Source organism: Tupaia chinensis, unplaced genomic scaffold (genome assembly GCF_000334495.1).
Source record: "Tupaia chinensis unplaced genomic scaffold, TupChi_1.0 Scaffold000521_1, whole genome shotgun sequence".
NCBI lineage: Eukaryota > Metazoa > Chordata > Mammalia > Scandentia > Tupaiidae > Tupaia > Tupaia belangeri.
This window is the reverse complement of record NW_006160034.1, coordinates 269,512-295,880: the sequence shown is the minus strand read 5'-3', so window position 1 is coordinate 295,880 and position 26,369 is coordinate 269,512. Positions and strand designations below refer to the sequence as shown.

General features: G+C 42.0%; 1 protein-coding gene across 1 annotated transcript in view; it reads left to right on the top strand.

The window, feature by feature from the left end:
- The window catches only part of LOC102501723 (lipopolysaccharide-responsive and beige-like anchor protein), a gene marked incomplete at its 3' end in the record, with an annotated part of 350,771 nt that overhangs the window by 130,416 nt on the left and 193,986 nt on the right, over window positions 1-26,369 (top strand). Inside the window, 9 exon segments of the mRNA XM_027775072.1 lie at window positions 2,204-2,372; window positions 5,899-5,978; window positions 8,118-8,180; window positions 10,603-10,700; window positions 14,038-14,130; window positions 15,416-15,524; window positions 16,257-16,338; window positions 19,116-19,239; window positions 19,817-20,009. Coding sequence (XP_027630873.1) covers window positions 2,204-2,372; window positions 5,899-5,978; window positions 8,118-8,180; window positions 10,603-10,700; window positions 14,038-14,130; window positions 15,416-15,524; window positions 16,257-16,338; window positions 19,116-19,239; window positions 19,817-20,009 — 1,011 coding nt within the window.

The window sequence follows — 26,369 nt, the reverse complement described above, 5'->3', positions numbered from 1 at the left end:
GCTTGTCTAGACTCAAATATCTTATTTTCAGCTGTTCTCTTCAAATGCTAAAGACAACAGCAGCTGCTGGCTCTGATTGCAGTTTGGAAATAATCAAAGGAGGCAGCTGGAGGTTGTGGCTTTTTATCTCCAGGTTAAATTTGACCTCTTTCTCTTCCCTGACCCTCTGTCTTCTTTCTTTTCAGGGATTGTTTCTAGTTACGTTCTCAACTTTTTGCTAGGTACTTTTTTTGTCTTACTAACCTGCATATGTCTGTTCGATTTGATGCGGTGAGAAAACCTTTTATTAGATACTTAGTCGTAGGGGAATTTTTAAAAAAAATTTATTTTAAAAAATTTCATTAGGTTCCTAGTATTATTAAACTCTTTATCTTACTTTCATTACATTTATTTTTCGAATTTGATTTGATAAGATTTAACATGCCTTCTCTTTCGGCAGTCTTTATATCCATGAAGGGTTTTTCTCTGCTTTTCTTTTATTACAAAGGTATTAATATTATAGTTCTAAGGAAGGGCAGACCCCCATTTTGTTGGCCGAGAATGTCAAACTTTTTTGCTTGGAGCAGAGAAGGGAGATGGCTGTTGGTGGGAGGAGCTCTTTAAGAAGACGACTACAATGAAATGCTCACAATATTATGTTTAGAGTCCTGAAGGGGACCTGTGTGGATAGATGAGTGTAAGCTTTAAGCTCCCTAGGACTCATGGCAAATCTACCAACCACCAGGTTACCAAAGCTGAAGGTACAGATAGATGAATCTATCTTTGCTTTTGGAAAAGGGAAATTTTAATGATTTACCATTTTCATTTATCTTACATCTACTTAGAGGCAATCTTTCTAGAGACCTAGCAGGAGATAGAAATTTACTCACTGACAGTGGTCCTTCATGTATCAAGTATTTGTTGAGTGACTACCTTGTGCTGGGTACTGTGGATATGGGGGTACACAAGGCAGACTTGATCTTTGCTGTCATGGAATTCGGATCTACTGGGAAATTCAGATGTTAACATACAATTTGTGTGGTTATTAGATTGCACGATAATTAAATTCAGTAAGATTTATTCATAATTGGCCTGCGATTAATCTTGAGGGCTTTACTTTCATTCATCTCTATATATTGTTATTAGATCCTGTTCATTTTTCTTTTATCATTATATCATTCTCAATAGACTTGACATTTGCCAGTTTTCCATTTATTTTCCTAACTTATCACTTTATGGCTGGATTTTCTCTGTTTTTCTTTTTCCTCTTCTTATTCATAGTAGAGAGCATATGCTTGCTCATGGTAGAGAGAGGAGGACCCTTGACAGCGTCTGTCCATGCCACAGTTCCCTCTCTCTAGCCCGTCAGGATGTTAGGTGTGTGCGCTAGCCCGGCGTGGTTGAGGTGGTCCAGGCCAGGGATTCGAAACTGTGGTTGACCATGTAGTGTTTAGTGCACCAAAGACTGCATCTGTGGCTGGGCCTCCTGTGTGTTCTGCGCATGCACTCTCATCAGATCATTTCTTGGCCTCATCACTTTTACCAGTGTCGCATTGTTTCCAGAATGGTCTAGTCCCTTGCCTAGTTAGTCTTCATGCCCATTCTCTCTTGTAGGTCTTCTAGCTTAAAAATGCAAACAGCCTCAGTGACTAGCTAGGCAGGTACCAAAAGGTTTCCCTAGAGCAGGCGTTCTCAGTCTTGGCTGCCAGAAGAATTGGTGGGGAGAGTATTTTAAAAATAGATATAAAGAGATTAAAAAATGATAAACCTCACAGGATGGAACTGCCAGGGCCTTTGAGCCCCTCTCTGTCCACTGAGGCTCGCTTCTACCTCTCAGGGGTGCACTTTCATCTTTATTTAATAAACTACCTCTCCTTTTGCTAAAATAAAGGGAAAAAAACAACCAAATAAACGCAATATAGACTGAAGAACAAAATCCTACCCCATTATGTTAACTGCTGGTCCTGGAAGTGTTTACTTTATAATGCTGCTATAAAAGAAGAAATTCCCTTGTTTGGTTTCACGGGGAATGTATGTGTGTGTGTGTGTGTGCGTGTGCGTTCGTGTGTGTCAGTGGATGTGTGTTCTCTAACACGGATATTGGTATGAAGCTCAGGATCTTACTTTTGGTATGAGTGTGGTGCCAATACAGCAGCTGGAGAACGTTACTGAAAGCGGATAAAACCATGGCGACTTCCTTGTAACTTTCCGTTTGGACGCGCAGGTGCAGTTGATGCTGTACACCTACCTGTCTACGGAATTCATCGGCACCGTGAACATCTACAACGCCATCCGGAGAGTCGGCACGGTGCTTCTCATCATGCACACGCTCAAGTACTACTACTGGGCAGTGAACCCCCAGGATCGCAGCGGCATCACCCCCAAAGGGTTAGGTACGTCCTCTCGGTCTGCACGGCGCATTGCACTTGTGGCAAAGCAGGATTGACATGTTCTGGTTGGTTTTTACCGATACTGTCATGTTACTCAGTTTTTGCAGATTTCATTACACAAGATTTAATTTTAATCCCATTGACAATTTCAATGGTTTGTCCTGAATTGTGGTTGCCAGGAGTTCATCACTTGCGCTTTTATGGAAGGACATCATGTGTTCTGACATGAGATGCCGGGAGCAAATATTACAGGATGGTGTTTGTAAGGCACTACAATGAGAAGGAACTGTTTTCTTCTTTAATTTGCCAAAAGTGTGCAGGTGCTCACTGGAGAGGGAGAGAGCGAGAAAACACTTCCTACGCAGGATGGCTACACAGCAGTCCCTCCCCCACGGAGGATGGCTACACAGCAGTCCCTCCCCCACGGAGGATGGTTACACAGCAGTCCCTCCCCCATGGAGGATGGCTACACAGCAGTCCCTCCCCTACGGAGGATGGTTACACAGCAGTCCCTCCTCCACCTCTCCCTCTTGTCAAGCTTTAGGGAATGTACGCCTATGCCCTCAGTGTGTGTGTGTGTGTGTGTGTGTTTTAAAGAGAGATTTTTGTTATAGCGTGTGTGAGCTTGGTGGAGAGACAGAGAGAGACAAAGAGACAGAAAGCGAGAAATCACCACCCTGGGCAGATGGCCACACCGCAATCCCTTCTCCTCCATTCTCCTCTCAGGATCTTGGGCACGCATGCACACACGCCCGGCGTGAGTTTAAGCCACCGGGTCCGGGACTCGAACGGCGGTCGACTATGTGGGAGTCCAGCGACATAGCCATTACGCTAACTGCTGGTCCCAATTTCAGTAATTATTTTCATGCGTAATCAGGACTGACTTAGTGTTTATTGGTGTTTTTTGGTCATATTACCAGTTTATGTCATTTGTCAGTTTTGGGGACCAGACAGAGGGACAGTGTAACACACCTGTATCTGTATCAACAGGTCCTCAGTTCAAGACCTGAGGCCTTGTACATGCTAGGCCTGTGTGTGCATACCTGTGATCAGGGCTGGCTGAGGTCGGGAGGCAGATTGTGGTGTGGAGACCCTTTTAGAGTTGCCTCTGTCTATCTGTCCTTTCTCCCTCCTTCCCTTCCTTCTCTGTTTCTCACTGTCATGGAAGAAATAAATAAGTAAACTTAAAGAAATAAAGCTTTTGGCACATGGTGGTTCTTTCTCTGTTATGTGCTTGCTGAGGTGGGGTGAGGGATAGTAGAACCCACTCCCGGGGTGACAGCCACACCGCAATCCCTTCTCCTCCGTTTCCTTCTCAGCATTTTGGGCACAAGTGCACAAGCTGCTGGGTTCAGGACTCGAACCGCGCAGTTGGCCAGGTGGGATCCAGCTGCCTTAACCACCATGTCACCAACTGGCCCTGGTGGTGGCTCTTTTAGTTGTAACTGTTGCTAAACCTGCCTCCAACTGGTTGTTGTCAAAGAAGGGAATTAGTGCATGCAAGCCGGCAGTCGTAGGTACCACGTGGTCCAGGAGTTCAGAACAGGGCTGCGGGACCTACTTTGTCCCTACGGTTACCAGTTCTTCTGTGTTGCCTGATTTGAAATATTCTCTCCCTTTGTAGTAGCAAGCAGGTAAGCCCCCTTCACCTCGTCACTTGTTTAAATCCAGCAGAAGAGCACCTGCTCGTGTCAAGTATTTCCAGCAAAAATCTCTCTGCTTCCTCCATGGGCCGGTCTCTGGCAGTTACCGTTCTGACTGCCCAGACCCGAGGCACTCCCACATTGAAGCGCGGGCTCTGAGAGTGAGGGTGGGTTCAGGCCCTTGATTCAAATGAAGGATTATTGCTTGAAATGAGGACCTAGATGATGGGGAGTCAGACAACACGCGTCCTGATTGTCGTCAAAGGCTTTGCTTGTGCAGTGACTGACAAAGCCAAGGTTTCATATTTGTACAACACTTGCTCTTATCACTGTCTTTATTCCTTAAATGAATTCTTAATTTAATTTAATTTTATAATTATTATTCAATTTGACCAGAGAGAGAGCGAAAGAGAGTGAGAGTGACAAAGCAGGCTACCGACCGGGTCTGAGACGCGAATTTAACCACCAGCACCTTAACCACCACGCCACCTACCGGACCCATATCACTCCCAAAATAAACCTGGTATATTCTCAGAGAGTATGATATATTGATACCTGACCAAGCTGTGAGGACACAGGAAGTGACGTGGTTTATTTCAGCTGAGAGGGTTGTGGCGGTCCAGAACCAGGTCGGAGTTTCTGGAGGCCTGTGTCATGGTGTCCCAGGTGCGTTGCGGATCGTCCAGGGTGCTAGTTTTAACTGTGGCCTTCATTTAATAACTGACTAGAGACCTTGGGAAAGTGTCGTACTTCCAATGAGAGATCCGGAATCATCGTGGTTATTGTCTCACTTGGTAGTCTTTTGTTTGCCTAGGAATCATCATGTGGAAGACATTTTTAACAATTTTCTCCCTATTTGCGTTGATCCGTTTGGGGGTCATGGTGGTCCTGTGCTTGGGTGGTCTGGGAACGAGCCGTAAATAGTGATTAGTGGGGGAAAAATTGTAGAATACACGAGGCCATCAGGTACCTGCCTTAGGGTCTCAGAACAGTGGGTGTTCAGTTTCAGAAGCTTTCCACTTGGCGATTTTATGTCTGAGACATGAAAATGGACTTAATGTGAGCCACGTGTGACCACGGGCTTTCTGAGCAGAGAGGGCAATGTCAGAGGTAGTCCGCCAACGTCTGTGCTCTCCGTGAGTGACACTGCGGTGAGGCATGCGCTTCGAATTGGCGTATCTGATTGCTCCATAGTAACAGTAGGACAAATATCCTTTGTGCTGAGTTCACATATACTACTAACGGTCAGGGTGCGATTTTCCTTCACCACCTTCTGGAAACTCAGAATCCTTGAAAACAAAATACGAATGCAGATTATTGAAGACATCGTTTGTCATCTTTTATGTTTTAGAAATTCTTTTTCCTATTCAAAGTACAAGCTTGATTGTAGCTTCAACATATTCTGTCCATTCGGAATATGATGTGCACAGTCGCACGCCTTATAGGACACTTCTCTTACTACAGGTGTAAAAGGGCGAACGTGTTTGTAAGACTGATGTTTATATTTCTTTTCTTTTTTTTTTTGAGAGGTTTTTGTTACAGGGCACGTGAGCTGTCCAGAAAGACAGAGAGTGACAGAGAGACAGAAAACGAGAAATCACCCCTCGGGAGAATGACCACTCCGCAATCCCTTCTCCTCCATTCCCCTCTTGGGATCTTGGGCACGCACGCACATGCCCTTGGTGTGAGTTTAAGCCACCGGGTCCGGGACGCGAACCACGGTCAACTACATAAGAGTCTAGTGACATAACCGTTACGTCAACTGCTGGTCCCAGACCTTTGTATTTCTTAGAAATGGGTGGAAACGCTGTTGGGAATGACAGTGTTATACTTAGACAGCTTTGAAGTCTTGGAAACACTAAGAGCACGTGTGTCTTTTTTTAAAGATGGACCACGACCTAATCAGAAAGAAATGCTGTCTCTCCGCGCCTTCTTGTTGATGTTCATTAAACAGCTGGTGATGAAGGTGAGTTCATCTGTCTCAGCCTGTAGCATCTGTAGCCTGTGGTTTCACACAAGTATAATCTTGGCTGATTTTTTTCTTGGCTTGTTATGAGGGTTACCCTCATAAAATTTTCATCCTTTGAAAGATTTTTGTTTCTTTTCTGTTGTTGTTCTTTGGGCATGAGTGGATTTAAATTATTGTTGAATTAGAGATGAATCATTGTAATTATACATCGTGTTGATTTCTGTAGCTGCTCACGTATATTCCTCCTTTCATCCAGCCAGTATTTGCCGAGTTCCGTTAAGCGCTCGGTGCTGTTCTTGGCCTCATGTTGCAGTCGTCCACAGAGCACCCAAAGAAAGTTTGATTTTTAGAGGGCTTCTTGTACCTGACTCAGATTTTAGTAAATAGTATAAATCTATAAGTGTACCTGAAGGTGTGTATCAGCCTTTAGTAATGACCACGTTTTGTTTCTTGTCAGTCTGTTGTAGGTAAATTAAAGTTTAATATTAGTTTTAGAAATATTTTGGTTTTATAAGATAGCAATATATAAATGTATTACTGCCCGTGTTTTTATTCAGTATTTTCCTATAGCATTTTGATTTTCAGTCTTTACATTTATAATGCTTTCTTAGCTGTCACATAAAATTATTGCAAGTGTATCTAACTTTCCTTACACGCTGAGGCACAGATGCCTTATTTCCATTCACTAAAAGAAGTATCCTTTGAATAGTTCTTTTCTGTTGTTTCCTAAGTATGCTTTTTTGTTTCTGTTTTCTCTCTCTCATTTGTTTTCTTTCTCATTTCTTTTGACTTTTTTTTTTTCATTCTTTAGAGATTGTGCGATTGTGCTTTATTTATTAACAAAGTAGGTTGAAAAAGAATTTTTTTTTTTTTTTTTAGGTTTTTGCCTTAGGGTCTGTGTGCTCGCTGGAGAGAGACAGAGACAATGAGGAGGAAAGTGAGAAATTGCCCCCTAAGGGGATGGCCACACTGCAATCCCTTCCCATCCCCCTCCCTGCATGTTGGGCACGTGCACACTCACACCTGGAATGATTTTCAAGCCACCAGGTCTGGGACTCAAACGGTGGTCATTCATGTGGGAGTCTAGTGATGTAATCAATGCCATCTTGCAGCCCCTGGTTGAAAATTTTCATCGTGACTTCATATTTAAAAGTGTAGCGTCGGGACCAGCAGTTAGTGTAATGGCTATGTCGCTGGACTCCCATGTAGTCGACCACGGTTCAAGTCATGGACCCGGTGGCTTAAACTCATGCCGGGCGCATGTGCGTGCATGCCCAAGATCCCGAGAGGAGAATAGAGGAGAAGGGATTGCAGTGTGGCCATCCCCCTGGGGGGTGATTTCTCACTTTCTGTCTCTCTGTCTCTCTCTGTCTTTCCAGTGAGTGCCCACACTGTATAACCAAAAAAAAAAAAAAAAAAAAAAAAGTGCAGCGTTTTTCCACAGTGAAATTACTACTCAGTTTTTTTAGGGACCTGACATTTTTACTTGGTAATTTTAGAAACTACTCGTCGTATCCTCCAAATTTCATTTTAAGTAGATAACTAATCTTCTATATTTAGAGGAGTGGTAGCTGTGAATATTACTTTTATTTATCGGTACTTCTTTTTGCTTCCTTCAGGATTGTGTAGTTACACTAACTAGGTTATCATGTAAGTGCTGCAACAAGATGCTCGCGTCAAGCCTCTTGACTTTTCCATCATCTCTAAAGACATCTGTGTGTCTTTAGTGCTTCCTCGAACTTAAATTTAGATCTCGTGTTATATTATCTTTTCATACGTATAGCATTTGACCAACTCGACAAATTTATGTGTATAATTTGTCTTAAAAATTTTATTTTTGGGCCACCTGATTATGCGGTGGTTAGGTGACTGGATCCCATATTGATGATGTCATAGTTTAAGTCCCAGAGCAGGAAGTAGAAAGACACACCAGACACATGTGGTGTGTGCCCCAAATCCATAGACAGGGACTGCAGGAGAAGGGACTGTCGCATGGCCGTCCTCGTGTGGTCATCCTCACTTTCTCTCTCTCTGTCTCTCTCTGGTTTTCACTGGTGGGTATACATGCTCTACAGCAAGAACTAAAAAAACAAATCTTATATGTAACCATAAGACACTTGTGTTATGTTTTTAAAGGATTCTGGAGTAAAGGAAGATGAACTACAAGCCATTCTTAATTATCTACTGACTATGCATGAGGTAACGTTTGAATTTCATATTTTGAAATAGTTTTTGAAGGTGAACTATGGAATTTTATAAATGTTAAAACAATTTTCACTAAGATCTTATTCTAATAGGGAGTAAATGCGTTTAGGAATGAAATCTTAGAAACCTTCATTTAAATATCCAGAAGATGGCTCTGAGAATGATCATGAAAGGCTTTACCTAGTGTTAAAATCAGAGGTCATTGAATTAATAATAAAGTATACCAGATCATAGCTTCATTGTATTTTCAGGAACCAGGGTGACAATTGGAAAAAATAGGTCATGAAAACGACTAAAAATGATTGGATTTCAAAACTCATTACATAGTCTTCCCACTGATTTTGCATGTACAATTATTTTATTAAGTTAACTCATCTGCAATAGGATTTAGTTACATGCTTGACAGAGAGGTTGAATATTAAGTAGGTTGAGATATCTGTTCCCCTCCACCCCTCTGTTTTTAGCACCAGGAAAACATATATCTAGGTGTAATCTAACTAACTGCTCTAATTAAATAAGGTATAAATAAGTAAAGTTTAGCAATTGATGAAATGTTCTATGTCTCAAAGATTTAAATGATAATATGCATTCCTGTATTTATTGTGAGGTAATATGTTTTAGTATGGCATGGTGCCGCCTTTAATTATTAATAAGGTGAGATAATGATCAGAGGTATCTCTGTTAAATGAAACATAAAGGAATGCTGAATATGATAAGTTTTCTTTTTGTTTTCTTTTTTTGGAGAGGTTTTTGCTATAGGGCACATGTGCTCGTCAGACAGACAGAGAGAGACAGAGAGAGAAAGAGAGAAATCACCCCCTAGGGAGGATGGTCACGCTGCAGTCCCTTCTCCTCCATTCTCCTCTCAGGATCTTAGGCTTGCATGTACTAGTGCCCGGCATGAATTTCAGCTGCTGGGTCCAGGACTTGAACCATGGTCACTAGATGGGAGTCCAGCGACATAGCCTTTACATCAACTGCCGGTCCCAATATAAGTTTCTTGATTGTATCGTATCTGACCCCAAATCATGAGAGACTATGACTTTTTTCCCCTTTTGAGTGGAGTATCTTATTATTTTTGTTTATAACTCCCTCCAAATGTAATAGTTGGAATGTCTTCTGTTGAATTTCGTTAGTCTTTTATTATATGCGCTTTTATTTTCTGTCAACCCCGATGGACCAAATGAAGTTCTTCATTAAGAGAAACCATAAGTTGCAGCGATGCTCCTTTTTTTCCTATTAATTCTGGGGTCTTGCAGGCCCTCCACATAACAGTTTTCCAAGAGTTCAGTGTCGAAGCTGCAGATGATCCACTTCATGTTTTGAAAATTAGATATACTTGTAGCTTCTACAGGAACAATTCAAAAGCAAGGAAGGAAAACCTGAAGTTAGGGCAGCCAAGCTAGTATCCTCTTACAGCGGCTTGCTTTCTTCCTTTCTGGGTCCATGTTGCCCAGCTTGGCCCCATGACTTGCATCTGAAATGGAATAGCCAGCACAGGCAGGGGGTGTCGTTCATGAAGTGCTCTGGAGGGCGGCTCCTACGCCCGTGTTCTCTCACTGTTCCCCAGTGGCCCACGTGCTGTAGTATGCTGACTCAGTAAGTGTTCATTGATCGTCTTTGTCTTGAAGACTAGCAACAGATGCTTTGTGAGAACTATCCAGTTATGATTTCCCAGAGACTCCCTAAAGAGACACAGTGGACAAAATATTCCAGATTAGGTAAATTTAGGAAGTTATATATATGTGTGTGTGTGTGTGTGTGTGTGTGTGTGTGTGTGTGTGTGTAGTCTCTTGCCCTCACCTCTACCCCCAGACTCACAGCATTCACTAGCATAGTAAAGGCTCTTCTATGTCTTCCTATAAGAACAGCTTAGCCTCTCCTATTCCCCAGCTTTTTGATCTATAAGCCTTCTTTTAAACAAACAAACAAGAAATTTAGGGCTAGCAGGTAGCATGGTGTGTAAGGGGATGGACTCCCACATGGTTGACTGCAGTTCTAGGCCCAGACCTGATGGTTTAGAAGTCATGCCAGGCATGTGTGCGTGCATGTCTACAATCCCAGAGGTAGAGTGGAGGAGAAAGGGTTGTTCTGTGGCCATCCTTTCAGAGGGGGGAGTGTGTGACTTCACTTTCCCTCTCACTATCTATCTCTGTCTCTCCAAGCGGCAGATATGCCCTACGGCAAAAACTTAAAACAAAGAAACAAACAAAAAAAACCCCAAACCTATCAAGTTAGACCCACTGTTCTGTAGAGTATGTTTGAGGAAATTCTGATTCAGTGTAATATTAGAGGCATGTTATTTCTTGGATTAAGAAATTGACTCTTTGATGATGTCGTATTGAGTTACACAGATGCATTCTATACTTATTGTTTTTCCTCTTTCTATTTTTAAAATCTTTTGCGGTGAACCTAGGATGACAATCTAATGGATGTCCTTCAGCTGCTTGTCGCATTGATGTCTGAACACCCTAACTCTATGATTCCTGCCTTCGACCAAAGGAACGGGCTACGGTAAGCGTTTTAGCAAGAATTTTATTATATTTAATATGAGGGCCTGTTTGGAGCTATGGGGAAGGTTCTTAAACCTAAGTGTTATTCAATCTTATAAAATGAGTTAAGATTTAAGACCCATTTATTTGCTGTATTAACATTTTTTGGACGAGCCTGTGTTAATATGTGTCCCCGTTTAATTATGAAGACAGAGACATCATTACGGTCCTAAGTGCTGTTGTTGCGTTACTGTGAAGTCGGATTCCCATCAGAGTTTTCTTCAGGTTCTAGAGCAGTAGCACTGCTGGGATCCAGTAGGAGGTCTGTGTCCTCCCTTTATAATGCCGTTTTATATGCCTCCCACTTCCCAATCAGCATGGTATTATTTTTCCTAGGCTCCTTAACCAACCTCATAGACTAGACGAGTTAGCCAACAATTTATTTTCTCTTAGTCCTTGAGACAGGAAGTCTAGGGTCATGGTGCCACCAGGGTTGTGTCTGGCAAGGCTCTTGCTTGGGATTGTGGACATCCTCCTCTTGCCATGTCCTCATATGGCAGAGAGAGAGCGAGCGAGCGAGCTGTGATGTCTATCTCCAAATACTGCCATACTGGGAGTTAGGGCTTCCACATACAAATTTGGGGGTACACAAACATTTAAACCGTAATAATCGTCGACAGCAAAAACAAAATACCTTAGTGGTTCTAGTCTGTTGTCTTGCTAATAACAGAGACAGAGGGAGAAAGACAGAAAGTGAGAAATCACCCACCGGGGGGATGGCCACACTGCAGTCCTTTCACTTCTATCCTCCTCTTGGGATTTTGGGCGTGTACGTACGCGCACCTGGTGTGAATTTTAAGCTGCCGAGTCAGGGACTCGAACTGCAGTTGACTACATGGGATTCCAGTGATGTAACCATTATGCCACCTGCTGGTCCCAATTTTATTTATGATTGTGTTTCAGTTTGCTGTAGGGCACATGTGCTTACCAGAGAGAGCGGGGAGGATGGGGGGGCGTAAGAAAGGAAGCTTGCTGGTCAGGGGATCGGACCAGGCTTAGCCATGTGGGAGCCCAGGGACTTAACCACCACACGACCTGCTGGCCCGTGTCCTTCCATTGTCCTAATATCACCCTTTTCAGGGCTCTTCAATCTCTTTTATGTCGTGGCGTTGGTATTTCTATCCCAGTTTGTCATACTTCTTTTGCCATGGGTCACACCCTTCCTAGCCTGGTGGATTACTGGACCTGGTTTTTGTCCTTGCCTCATTTTACCAGCTCCTGAGAATTCTAGCCCTAGGTCAGCCTGGGTAGGCGCCCTCTCAACTGCTGGGGAAAAACATCAAGCAGTGTGTACGTCCAAACAGTAATAAGTTCATGATCTCAAGTCAGCACACTTCTACCATTGTTAGACTTTCCTCTTTTTATTTCTCACAAGTTTTCCTAACTGCCTCATTCTTCTCAGCGGCTACTTTATTAAAACAGGAGGGAGTGATTGCAACTTATGGTGTTTTTCCCACAGGTTATATAAAATATGTATCCAACCCTTTTCTTCCTTGGTAGTGGGTCGGGCGGCCTTCTTCCTGTTTATGACTGCCCTTCCCCTTTGCTCTCGGTCATCTTCCTTCCCATTTACTGTCTTTTGCTTACCCTTCGATAATGGCCTATTGTCATAAATAAGCTTTGTCAGGACACACCCATTCCTGTTCTCTTAAACTTGTCCGTGACCAATTTTCTGCTTCAGCAACAGAGTCAGAGTTTTAACAGAGACGGTAGGGGCTGCAAAACACAAGATGTTCACTGTCTGGTTCTTCACGGAGAAGTTTGCTGAGTCCTGTGGGAAATAAATGCTAGAAGATGTTTTTTCCCTTGACTTTTTTTTTAATTCTTTTTTTTTTTTCCCTTTTTTTTTTTTTTATTTTTTTTTTTTTTTTTTTTTTGAGAGGTTTTTGCTATAGGGCACGTGCGCTTGCCAGAAAGACAGACAGAGACAGAGAGACAGAAAGCGAGAAATCACCCACCAGGGGAGATGGCCACGCCGCAGGCCCTTCTCCTCCATTCTCCTCTCGAGATCTTGGGCATGCACACACATGTGCCCAGCGTGAGTTTAAGCCACCGGGCTCAGGACTCGAACTACATGGGAGTCCAGCGACATAGCCATTATGCCAACTACTGGTCCTAATATGCATTTCTTTAAACATATGATCAGAGTAAAACATTACATAAAAATATTCTCATTTATAAAATTTTTTTATGATTAGGTAAATATTTAAATTTCATGGAAGATCTTTTTACCCTTTTAATATATGAAGTTTTTTTTTTTTTTCTTAAATAGCAACTGAGCTTTAGTCAAAAAGCAAAATAGTCCTAGTTAACTTACAAAATTTACTGCTTATATTTAGCAGATAGACTAATTAGATTTGGCTTTGATCTGAGATGTTCCACATTTAAAAATTTATTGTAGGATAGATACTAGGTTTATTTATAGATTCAGTTGAAGTTCTTTTGTGCTTAATAATCCTAATGAAACAGTATTTGAAAGTACTTTGGCAATGTTATTTGGTGTTTGTCTTTTGAGGAAGTCATTGATATTAACTACAGATATATGTTAATTTAAGCTGCAGCAAGCATAGTTTTTTTTTTTTTAAATAATTGTTCATTTTTATTCATTCATTCATTTATTTTAATTTGACCAGAGAGAGACACAGAGAGAGAAAGAGAATGTGAGAAAGCAAGCCACCAGGTTCAGGACTCGAACCGTGGTCGGCCACGTGGGAGTGTCCAGAGTCTTAACCACCATGCCACCTGCTGGTCCCCATCATAGTTTTTTCTTTAATGTGTTAATTTTCGTAGTTGTGGCTTTTAAATCAACAAAAACTTAATTGGTATTTCTCTTTTTTTTGTTTTAATTTCAAGACAGAGAGAGACAAAGAGGCAGAAAGCAAGAAATCGCCCCCCGGGGGGATGACCACACCACAATCCCTTCTCCTCTATTCTCCCCTCGGGATCTTGGGCACGCATGCACATGTACCCGGTTTGAGTCTAAGCCACCGTGTCTGGGACTCAAACCGCTATTGACTATATGGGAGTCCTGTGACATAGCCATTATACCAACTGCTGGTCTGTCTTTTATAAACAATTCTTATTTTGCCTAGTTTAAATCACTGAAGAAAAGAAACTTCCGAACATGTCAGTGTTGTCCTAATTGACTTTTATAGTTTTCGTACTACAATCTGAATTTTAAAATGATTGACTTCTAATGTCTCATTTGGTGAGATGAATATTATTTTGAAAAGTATCTCACATCTTTACTTTTGAAAATTATGCTCAGAATAGTTCAATTTGAGTTTTTATTCATCCAGGGTTATCTACAAACTTCTGGCATCCAAAAGCGAAGGAATCCGAGTGCAAGCTCTCAAGGCCATGGGCTATTTTTTAAAACATCTGGCCCCAAAGTGAGTATGCATGACATCTAAAAATGGACTGTGGTACCTTACTTATGTAAGTAAAATTTTGTAGACTTTCAAAATAGTATTTTTATTCCTAAAGCGCTGTATATATTTAATTCCAGTACTACATAATTAAAAGATAAAGCTGGACCAGAGTATTTAGTTTGTTTTATATGAAAGTTATTTGCATTATTCATACATTTTAGTGAATTGTGGTAATTAGCTTAGATAACTTGAACTCTAGACATTGGACACGTGGAGTCGGTGACTTGCGACGTCATCTACCTTCCATGCACGATAAAGCTCATGTCACGTTATGCTGTATGCATGGCTCCCGTGCTTAGGGGAATGCAGGTACCCAAGAGATACCCGTTGTTCCTTGTATCGGGAGGACTTATGCATATGAAGGCCTAGCTGTGCTAGTACATGCCAGTTCGTGCCGCTGCTTGGAAGGCTGAGGCCACCTGGTAGGCCTGGGTTCCATTCCTCACATCTCCTAAAAACTGAGTGACTTGCACCTGTGGTCTCAGTGACAGAGAGGCAGGAAGATTACGGCATAGTGAGACCATATCAAGAAATAAAAATAAAGATGAAAAAACATTTGGGGGACAGGAGACATGTTGGTCAACTTAATTTTTTTGGAGTCCAGCTGACTGTCTGTAAATGCAATTTTATGGGCACATACAGCTATCATTTATTCGTGATGTGTCTATGGCTGCTTTTACGATATAAGGGCCGTATGGAATTGTGACCTAGACCCTATGGTCCAAAAAGCCTTAAATATTTACTATCCCGATATTTGCAGAAAAGGTTGGCTGATTCCCAGGGGTCGAGTGAACGTCTGTGGTCCTGTAGCTTCTAAATGTGTCCATGGAAATTTTAGTCTGTGTTTCCATTGTGTTCATCTTCTTACATTATCTTCCAGTGCTTTCCTACTTACCTGCTTACGTAAGGTGGTCACCTCCGGTAGATGCTTCCTCGGTACTGGTAGAGAGTAGCAGGGTTAGATAAATACTCGCTCTGAAAATATTGGAGGTTTTTGCTGTGGCATGGCATAGCCAATCTTGTGATTTTTTTTTTTAATTTGACTATGCTTAATTATTAATCAGCGTTTTCCTTCTTAAAGATTTTGTAACCTTAAAAGTTCTGTGTTGAAGCAAATTGGGAGAGTAATTGAGTTTGGAATTTCCAATGTGAAAAACATTTTCTGTGTTTCTTCCATCCTGAGGACAAAGTTAAGTAGCTCACCGGAAAACTCCCCGTTTGATGATTGCTTTCTGTGTAATTGCAGGAGAAAGGCTGAAATCATGCTTGGGCATGGATTGTTTTCACTGCTAGCTGAAAGGCTCATGCTTCAGACGAATTTAATCACCATGACTACATACAATGTCCTGTTCGAGGTAGGAACGTTGCTAGAATACTCTTTCTTCTTATTACAGAAGTGCCTGTGTAATTGAATTGACCGGATCTAGATAAAAATACGATCGTTTAGGTTTGTAAGGTACCATTTAGAAACTGTTTGTAAAGGGACTAGCAGTTAGCATAATGGCTATGTCTCTGGACTCCCATGTGGTCACCTGTGGTTCGAGTCCCAGACTTGGTGGCTTAAACTCACACCGGGCGCTTGTGCGTGTGTGCCCAAGATCCCGAGAGAATGGAGGAGAAGGGATTGTGGCGTGGCCATCCCCCCTGGGGGGTGATTTGTCACTTTCTGTCGCTCTGTCTCCCTCTGTCTTTCTGGCGAGCGCACGCGCCCTATAGCAAAAACCTCTCCAAAAACAAAAAAAAAAAGGAAACTGTTTGTATGCTAGATATATGGCTTCGTTTTTAAAAACCCATTTATCAGTGAATTACCGAGCAGTATAGTTTTCCCTGTTTAAATATTCCCTCCACTGTATTGCCTATTAAGCATCTCACGTTATATTTAAGTGGAAGTAAAGTTACGATGCTGTAGTTGTTTTTCTTCTACCCAGAGAATATTTAGCCTGTTGGTAATAGATGGTATCCTGACTTCTGATTGGCTTGGATTAGTTCCATGACTTCTGATTGGCTTGGATTAGTCCCATGGGTTCATGAATGGTGACCCTAACACGGTGATTATGCTAATGTAATCTATTGTTTTACTTCCACAGATTCTTATAGAACAGATTTGTACTCAGGTGATACATAAACAGCATCCAGATCCCGATTCGACTGTAAAGATACAAAACCCGCGTATGTATTTGTGTGCTTTTAAAAAACTATGCTTTTTAGTTTTGCTACTTAAAAAGGGAGTGCAAAAAACCTAAAGCAGGTATTGTTGGAAGCAGATTGTTAGCTGAGTGTTTCATGAAAGGCAGTATCATCATCCTGGTTTTACTTGGATATAACTTCTCATTGATCTCAAGGTTTGTGGAAATGCTTATGTAAAGGTTTTGAAGGATTACGTGCATAAAATCTTGATTTAATGCATATTCATATTTCAGCAAAGTTTTGATTACCTGATTTAGTGATGTTAGTCTGTATTACATGAACCATGGAGGCGGCTTTCATTTGAAATCCCTGTTAATATAAGAATACCAAATTTGGAGCAGAAGAATATCCATCTTTTTTATTGTTTATAATCATAGTCAGGTTTAACAGTCTTTTTTTCTGATATTTAGAATTCTTAAAGTACTTGTACAAAGTGTTTTTTTAAAAATAACTATTTTGTTTAATTTATTCATTCATTGATTTTTTAATTTGACCAGAGAGAGACAGAGGGTGAGAGAGAGAGAGAGAGGAAGTGAGAAAGCAAGCCACCAGGTCCAGGACTCGAACCCCTGTCGGCCATGTGGGAGCGTCCAGCACCCCAACCACCACGCCACCACTGGTCCCCAAAGTATGTTTTCCATCTTGCTTTCTAAAAAGATCATGTCACTGAAATACCTGGTTTGTAGAATTTTAAAATTTGTTTTTTGTGTGGTGAGGTGTTTGTGTGCTGCTCTACTTTAGTGCTAATTTTAAGAGTACATGGCTCTGAAGTTTAATTTTCCTCAGCTTTTAAAGAGATAGGATGGCATTTAAGTTTTTTATTTTCTTTTTACGTTTTTGCCAGAGGGTGTGTATGCTCACACGAGAAAGACAGAGACAGAGAGAGGGAAAATGAGAAATCATTCCCTCAGTGGAGATGGCCATACCGCAGTTTCTTCTCCTCCATTCTCTTGAGACTTTGAACATTCATGCACATGCACCTGGTGTGATTTTCAAACTGTTGTGTCTGGGACTCTAACCATGGTCAGCCATATGGGACTTCAGCACCTTAACCACCACACTACCTGTTGGTTCCCATGATGTCATTATTTTTAAGAATGACAAGAGAAAGTCACGAATTTACAGATATTACACATGAACATGCATTATATATTGTATATAGTGTTATGTGGTTATGGGAAGATGGCTTACTGACGTAAGAATTTGAGAATATATGGTTGTCTTAGTCTATCTTGTACTGCTATAACATAACCTGAGACTGGGTAATTTATAAAGAATATAAATTTCTTTTCACACAGTTCTGGAGTCTGGGAAGTCCACAATCAGGGCATGTGCATTTATTCTGATGAAGGCTTATTTCTATTTTTAAGGGAGGCAAAAGAGCGACCTAGTAAGCTTGCCAAAATCTCTGTTAAGCTTCTTTCACAAATGCCTCAGTCCCACTGATGGGAGAGGACCCCTTATGGCCTAATCACCTTTCTAAGGACTCATCTCTTAATATTATCACATTGACAACATCTGAATTTTAAAGGGGCTCCATTTAAACCATAGTAGTTATCTACCTAATACGTAATGTGCTGACTCAGAAAAGTTAGGAGGTAGTTAGAAAACAGGCTTTGGGTTGAACTCCTGGTCACATGCCTTCCTAGTTCTGTGACTCTGGGTACATTACTTAATTTTCATGCCTTAGTTTTCTTACATCTAAAATGAGAATAACATAGCCTATACTTATTCATTTATGAAGGAATAAATGAATTAATAAGTAGTTTCTTAAAACAGTGCCTTGTGACAATATATCGTCAAAATTAGTGGCTGTTGTTATTATCTTATTTTCGATATGATTCCCATGAATATTGTAATCATTGTTCAGGTACAGAAATTGTCAATTTTTCATTAGAAGGTTCCGTAAATCGCTCCCCACATATAATTGATTGTATGGTAAAAGTATCTTCGCATTTACTGTTTTGAACTTTTTGCTTCAGAATCATTAAAATCCTTGACAAAGGACTGGTTTAGAGTTCCTACATTTTCCTTTGGGTAAAATTGGTTGTATTGTGTAAGTTTAAATTTAGATCGACAGCTCTTACAGCTTTTTTGTTGTTTCTTATCTGCAAGGTTCTGGATAAAGTACATATTTTAAAGGTTTTCTTTCAGTTTAGGTTCTAGACATTTAGACCATTACAGTAGCAATTTTGTTTGCATTTGCTGGGGAACAAGGACATTGGAAAGGTTTTAATTTCCTTTGGGTTTTTGTCCTAATTTTACTTTGAAAGTTACAAAAGAAAATCCTTACAGTTCTTACAGTTCACTGTGATAAAGAGTAAGCTTTGTGCATACCACAGATTATGTTGAGGTACCCGAGAATTTGTTCTTTTTCTCAGAGATTTTGATTATAGTGATCTTTGCTTGCTTTTAAAATCCATGTAACTGGCAGAAATTAAAGAGAGTCGTCAGCAGTTTTACCGTCATTTAACATGTTTAAAATTTAACTTGTTTTCTTTGAACCTTTTAAGTAAAAATTCAACCTTACTTTGCGTATTTAAATCACAGAATAAAATCCCTTTCTTGTTTATAAATGCTTCATAATGAATATATTGTCATTCTTTTTAGATAGATTTTTTTTTTTAATTACACAGAAGAGCAGACTTTGTGTAGACATTTATGTCAGGAAACGAAAGAAATCGCGACATACCGCTGACCTCCTGTCATACATGTTTTGTTGTGTTTTGATTTTTACTTATTTATGAACTGTCTTGCAGAGATACTAAAAGTCATTGCGACCCTACTTCGCAATTCTCCCCAGTGCCCAGAGAGCATGGAGGTTCGCCGAGCCTTTCTCTCTGACATGATTAAACTTTTTAATAACAGCAGAGAAAACAGGAGGTAAGCTGGGCGAAGCCTTTATTTGCAGCACTCAAGTCTACTTTTGCGTAAGCCTATTCTGCCTTAGAAATAGAGCTTACAAGTTACTGTGAAATGAATTTTTCATATGTTTTTATCACCAAGAGCTTGTAGTAGTGTACGCTATCGTTAATTTAGAGTTTTTAGTGCCATGTTGTTTAATGTTTTGAAAACGTAGTGATGTACTTTCGGGGTATTTTATTTTAAACCTTGACTTTTTTTTTTTTTTTTTTTTTTCTGAAGAGGTTTTTGCTATAGGGTGCATGTGCTCGCCAGACAGAGAGAGACAGAGAGACAGAAAGTGAGAAATCACCCCCAGGGGGGATGGCCACGCCACAATCCCTTCTCCTCCATTCTCCTCTTGGGATCTTGGGCACGCACGCACACGTGCCCGGCTTGAGTTTAAGCCACCAGGTCCGGGATGCGAACTGCGGTCAACTACGTGGGAGTCCAGCGACATAGCCAGTACGCTAACTGCTGATCCCAAACCTTGACTTTTTAGAATTCTTTCAGCTGACTTTTATTTTTTTCAATAATCGAGGACTCTTATCATTTTTAGGAGCTTGCTCCAGTGCTCTGTGTGGCAAGAGTGGATGCTTTCTCTCTGCTATTTCAGTCCCAAGAATTCAGACGAGCAAAAGATAACAGAAATGGTGTATGCGATATTCAGAATCCTACTTTACCACGCAGTCAAGTACGAATGGGGCGGCTGGCGTGTGTGGGTGGACACCTTATCCATCACGCATTCAAAGGTACGTTTCTCTTCCGAAGCCTGTTTTGGCGTTGTCAATATCTGTGAGTCTGATTGGTATTCACTGGAAAACTTCATATACTTACCATCCAGTAGAAGAGGCAAGTTATGTTCTGAAAGTACAGCGAAATGAACATTTAGAAAAGGGAATTAGTAAAATGAAATACAATGGATGTTTTTTTCAGAATTAAACTACTTTTTTTTTCCCCATGAGGTTTTCATGCTCTTACTAAGGTCAAACTTCATGCCACAGCGGAAAGGAACTGCTGCTGTATTCAGGAAAGCCATGCTCACCGACACAGGTCTCTGAATTTTACAGTCGCTGGAAGCTTTTGAACACAAGGTGGCGCGCTAGATTCAAAGATGAGCGGTTCTGTGTCGTGAGAGGTGGTTGGGTAAACAGAGCAGCCCTGGCTGATTTGGGCTCTTTGCTCCTGTTCTAGCCACTTAGAAATTAGTTCGGAAAAAAATCTACTAGTCTAATTTATTTTTAAAAATTCAATACAGTGTAAGTTTTTCATATACAGCTTTTTAAAAAAATCTCTGTGAAATATGCTAAATATAGACGAGAATATTAAGAATACTACATTTACCACTATTTATGAGACCAGGTCTCCCTCCCTAACCCCTCTGTCCTTCACCCTAACCCGCAGTCCCCAGGACCTGAATTTGCTGCTGTCGTTTCTGCATCTTCTCTATACTTTTATTACATTTACTATACTTTCTTTAACCAATAAAAAATGGTCTTTTCTTGTTCACACTAGGTGCACATGCTATATCTTACTAAATGTATTTTTGGAAAATTGCTGGTTTGACTTATTATTGTTCGAGATTCATCCAGGCTGACTCACACAGTTGTGTTCCTTTTCTCAGTTGCATCGTTTCCCATGCATTGGCTTTCACCCATTCGCCAGTTACGAGCATCTTTGTCCACCTTCTGTCCACGGGCAGTAGCTTCTCGGTAGACCTTCCTAGAGACTGGTCAGGTGCACGTGTTGAGCTTTTCAAGATGAGGCGAGTTCTGTTCCAAAGGACGGTGTCTGTTTCCTCTCCTGCCAGCCACGCGGGGTTCTCCTGGTCTGGGACATGTCAGCTCACTTGGTATCACCACAGCCGTAAACATTTGCCAGTTTGGTGAGCTATAAACGCTATCACACCATAACCGTCCCCTCTGTGCTTTTTGTTGTTATTTAGGAGTTTCCTATTTATTCTCGGTTTTAATCCTTTGCTACTTAAACTGTTTATAAATATCTCTGACAACTTGTGGCTTACCTGTTTATTGTTGGGGTTTTACGAGCCTTCAGAGGAAATTTTACATATCAAATAATTAATATAGTAAAATTTATTAGTTTCATTTATGATCTGTGCTTTTTTTTTTTTTTTTAACTTCGTTTAAGAACGCTTTTCCTGCTCAGAAGGAATTTCATGTAATTATGTAACTGTATAATTATACATTAACTATAAGGAATGAAGAACAAAGGATAAGGATTTGGTATATCTTGAAATGTTTTATTGACAAAGTTTCTTTTTGGGAATATTTTGCCCAAATATTTCCATTTTTTTAAATTATGTGCTTTTAAGTGGTTGATTTGATGTTAGTTATTTGAAAGTACCTAAGAATTACTCATCCTGCCCCCTTTTCCCTCAAAGAGAAGAAGGTATAGTACTAGTATATGTTTTTCCAGGATATATTAGGTTGGAGGGACCACCCTGGAAATTCATATTCAAGTAAAATCTGGTGGTAAATAAGAAAAAGATCTTATTAAAGACGAAAGGAAGGAAGGAAGGATGGAAGGAAGGAAGGAAGGAAGGAAGGAAGAAAAGGCTTCCTAGTCTTTCTATTTTCAAGGCTGCTCTGTGTAGTCTAACCGTAGTTCAGCAAACCATGGCCAAAGTCTAAATGTGGCCTGACCGGCTTCTGTAAGAAAAATTGTATTGGAACATGGCCACTCCCGTTCCTTACATATTGTACAAACGGATGTGCTCACACACGCGAGGGTAAACTCGAACGTTGTCTACCGTCACTCCACGGCCCCGGAGTCTGAAGCAGGCACCATCTGCCCCTTCATAGGAGCTGCCTGCTGCCCTCGCATGGCCTCTAGTGGGCGCTGATGCCCAGCCGTCGGGTTTCTGCTGTCGTGGACTGCAGCTCGGACTGGCTTCCTGCGAATGCTATTCTTCCCTTTTTCAAAAGGATCCTGAAAAAAAAAAGTTTTAAATTTGGCCTCATATTTTAATATAAGAGGGGTCTTCAAAAAGTTCAGGGAGGGGCCAGGAGAGGTGTAGCAGTTATGTCACTGAACTCCCACATGGCCAGTTGTGGTTTGAGTCCCCAACCTGGTGGCTTGAAAATCACGCTGGGCATGTTTGTGTGCATGCCCAAGGTCCTGGGAGAATGGAGAAGGGATCGCAGCATGGCTATTCCTTAACTACCGTGCCAATGGGTGGCTCGGTACTTTTTATTTTTATTTTAAATATTTTTTCTTCCTTGAGTGAGAGAGACAGGGAGTAAGGAGATGGGGTGGGGAGCAACACTTCCAGGAAGACCCTGTGGGGTGATTCCTCACTTTTCCTGCCACTGTTTCTGTCCCCCACCCCGCAAAGTGCACGTGCCCGAAGGCAAAATCCTCTTAAAAAACTTCATGGTAAAGTTCATAGATTATGAAGAAACTATGCATAGTCAAAAAAATTCTTTTGTTTTGCAAAAAAATGAACTCAGACTTTTGAAGTCCCCTCATATTAGCAATAGAATTCAGCAATACCTGGGGGAAGTGCCAAGTATGAAGTAGGTTTCTAAAATTTTCTAAAGAGTGTGTGTCAGTTAGCCTTGGTTTGTCAAGTCCTCGGGAAGGATGGCTAGAGGAATGTGGCCTTTAGAACGGGGGCATCAGGGAAGACTAAAGAGATCTTGGGGGCCAGGAGACTTTTTCTTAGGCTCTGTGAGGCTCTACGAGGGTGGATTTTCTTTATATACTTGAGCTAAAACAATGTAACACGGCAGATTTATTATGAAAGCAGTAGAACACAGCTATCTTCTATAGAAATCAGGCTTTGAAGAGATTTGCAAAAAATGTGAAATAAGACTTTCATCCTAAGTATTATTTTTTCTTTTGAAAAGTATAATTTAAAAATGTGTTACGTATATTAACATTTAACGGGTTTATTGCTACTTTAAAGTGAATTAATAGGGACTAGCAGATGGCATGACGGTTACGTTAATAGACTCCCGTGTAGTCGACCATGGTTCAGATCTTGGACCTAGCAGCTGAAAGCTCATGCTGGGCACTTGAGCCTGCGTGCTCAAAATCTCAATAGGAGAATGGAGGAGAAGTGATTGCAGGGTGGCCATGTTCCCCCCGGGCGTGATTTCTCACTTTCTGTCTCTCTGTCTCTGTCTCTCTGGGCGAGCACATGCTCCCCATATCAAGAATCTCTTTCGTAAAAAAAAAAAAAAAAAGAATTAATATTTGTAATTTTTTTTTTTTTTTTAGCTGTGACCATGATACATAATAATAGAGTTAAGGTACATAAACGAATTCCTTTGGGAGCCTCAGTACTTTTTTTTTTAAAATTTCCCTAGAGGTTATATGTGTTGTGCAGAGAGCGAGAAGGGGAGAGAGATAATGATGATACCCACAGCACAGTCCCGTCTCCTCCATTCTCCTGGGATTTTGGGCATGCGTGCACACGTGCCTGGTGTGTTTCTCAAGCTGCTAGGTCCAGGCCTTGAACCACTTGGTTGGCCATCTGGGATCCAGCCACCTTAACTACCATGCCAATGGGTGGCTCAGTACTTTTTATTTTTATTTTAAATATTTTTTTCTTCCTTGAGTGAGAGAGACAGTAAGGAGATGGGGTGGGGAGCAGCACTTCCAGGAAGGCCCTGACGCTGCTGTTCACTCTCAGCCTTCAGCCAGCGCAGGAGCAAAGCTGGAGTGGGCCTGGCTCACTCAGGGCCATCTCCAGACTTGAACCGTGAACCTTCGTGTGTGGTATTTCCTCACAGCATCATGTCTTATTGCTGCTCTGTTGTCTGGCCCTGACCTCAGGACTTCTTTTGAACCCTGTGCCATAGAAAATCATAGGGTATCTTTGATCAATAGCTTAGTCCTTTTGAATTTCCTGTCTACAAAACAATGGCGCGTTGGCCTACGTGATAACATAGGTGATCCCGAGCTCTCGAACGCGTATGTGTTTACGACTGAACATTTTTATCTAGTTACCGACTGATTTGTGTAATTAACGAACATGGACTCTAGAGACAGGACAGTCCCGGCTTGAATCCTCATTTAATAGTAATTATATGTAACTATGTGCATCATATGGACACTCGGGCCCCAGGACTCTTATTTGTTAGTTCATTCACTTTTCTCTGCTGGGATGAACGCAGGTGCTCAAAGGCAAATGCTTCGGTGAAGTTGTGATTTTCACACGTCTTCTAACTGTAACCCACCGACAAAGTGTATTCTGACTGGGTTCGTATGTCCACACACGTAGATGCACATGCACGCATGCACAGAGACACGCCCCGCAAGCAGCGGTTCCACGGGGCAGTATTTTCCCGTACTATGCTTCAGTTCTTCTTGGTGCAGTCTGGTGTTTTCTGTTCTTCATTTAAAAAGTGCCTGTGAGTCCCACAGGAAGCCGACTCTGTGCTCTCGGCTGAGCGCTGCTCGGTTGGGGAAAGACCTGCCCTGACATCAGGCAGAAGCCGGGGCTGCTTTGTCCCCAGCCGTCTTCCACTGTAACCCCTGAGGCCGGCCACGTCTGTCTTCTGCGTGGCTTGCTGTCTGCCTCTTCTGTTTGACCATCTTCCATATATTTGCTGTGAAAGGTGCACTGGGAGCAGACCTCATCCTGAACGAAGTTGCTTCCTAAACGGGAGATGAGACCGGGCTGTTGGGGAAGCCATGGTGCATTTTTGTATAGACAACAAATATGTCACGATTTTCCTGACAACCTAGTACCTGAATAAAAAGATGTCCACAGTGGAAGGGGCACCAGCTTCTTCCCCAGGGCATCTGAGATGCTTATGAAACAAGATGTCGTCATTGACGGCCATCTTACAGCGTAGATGAGACTCGGCCATGGAGGGGGGTGTGTCGGATCGCTGAGAGGAGACAGGGGGTGTGTCCCTGTGGGAAAAGTGTGGTGAATTGTTCAGTGTTCTTCAGGGGCCGGTGGTCTATAAGAAGGGCAGTTACGGAACCAGCAGTTGGCGAAATGGCTATGCACTGGACTCCCATGTAGTTGACCACGGTTCGAGTCCCAGACCCGGTGGCTTAAACTCATGCTGGGCGCATGTGCGTGTGTGCCCAAGATCCCGAGAGCAGAATGGGGAAGGGATTGCGGGGTGATCATCCCCGCTGGGGGGTGATTTCTCACTTTCTGTCTCTCTGTCTGTCTGGCGAGCGTACGTGCCCTATAGCAAAAACCTCTCAAAAAAAATAAATAAAATAAAAACAAGAAGGGCAGTCACGTGGACTGTCCTGAAGGTGGCCTGGCATCTGGTCATGTGTGATGTTGTACGACTCTGTTTACTGAGAAGTCAGCTCCTCTCTGTGTCTTACTTGGCTGTTACATTGTGAGTGCCCAGCAGAGAGAAGTCCCCGTCAGCCGTGGGCCTGTACCCAGTGCTCAGTGCCGAGTGCTGGCAGTCACACATCTGAGATCTGGTGCAGAAGGAAGAGAACTACCATCTTTACTTGGGGACGTTCGGTGTGTGCCCTAGTGAGGCTTCTCTTATCCTTGAGTTATGAAATCGCTGAGTAGCTGTCCATGAAAGCACCAGGCCACAGTCCCTCCCGTTGTGACTTGGGGAGCATCTCATCAGGGAGCCTTGGGATGTGCATTTTATGACAGTTTTCTGGGTTCCATGCAAGGGTTTTAGGTTTGTGGAGAGGTTCCCGGAAATCTGTATTTCTGTTGAACGTTTTGTGAAAGTGTGCGTGCACTCGCTGGAGGGAGAGAGAGAAAGAGGGTAAGGGTGCTTTCTCCCTCCCCCCCACATGGAGCGGTCATGCTGCAATCCCTGCTGCTCTGTCTTCCCCTCCTTTGAGGATTTTGGGAACCTGTGCACACTGGTCTGCTGGATTTTTCAAGCTACGGGTCTGGGACTCAAACGGAGTGGTTGACTCTGTGTTCGATCTAACTGACTTAACCACTAGGCCACCAAATGGCCCCCAAATCTGTTTACATTGGTATGTTTGCTTTTGTTATAGGGCACCTGTGCCCACCAGAGAGAGGCAGAAAGAGGCAGAGATGGTGAGAGTAAGAAATCACATCCCCTGTGGGGGAGTGTGGCCACACTGCAATCCCTTCTTCTCCATTCTCCTCTCGGGATTTTGGGCACACTTGCCCA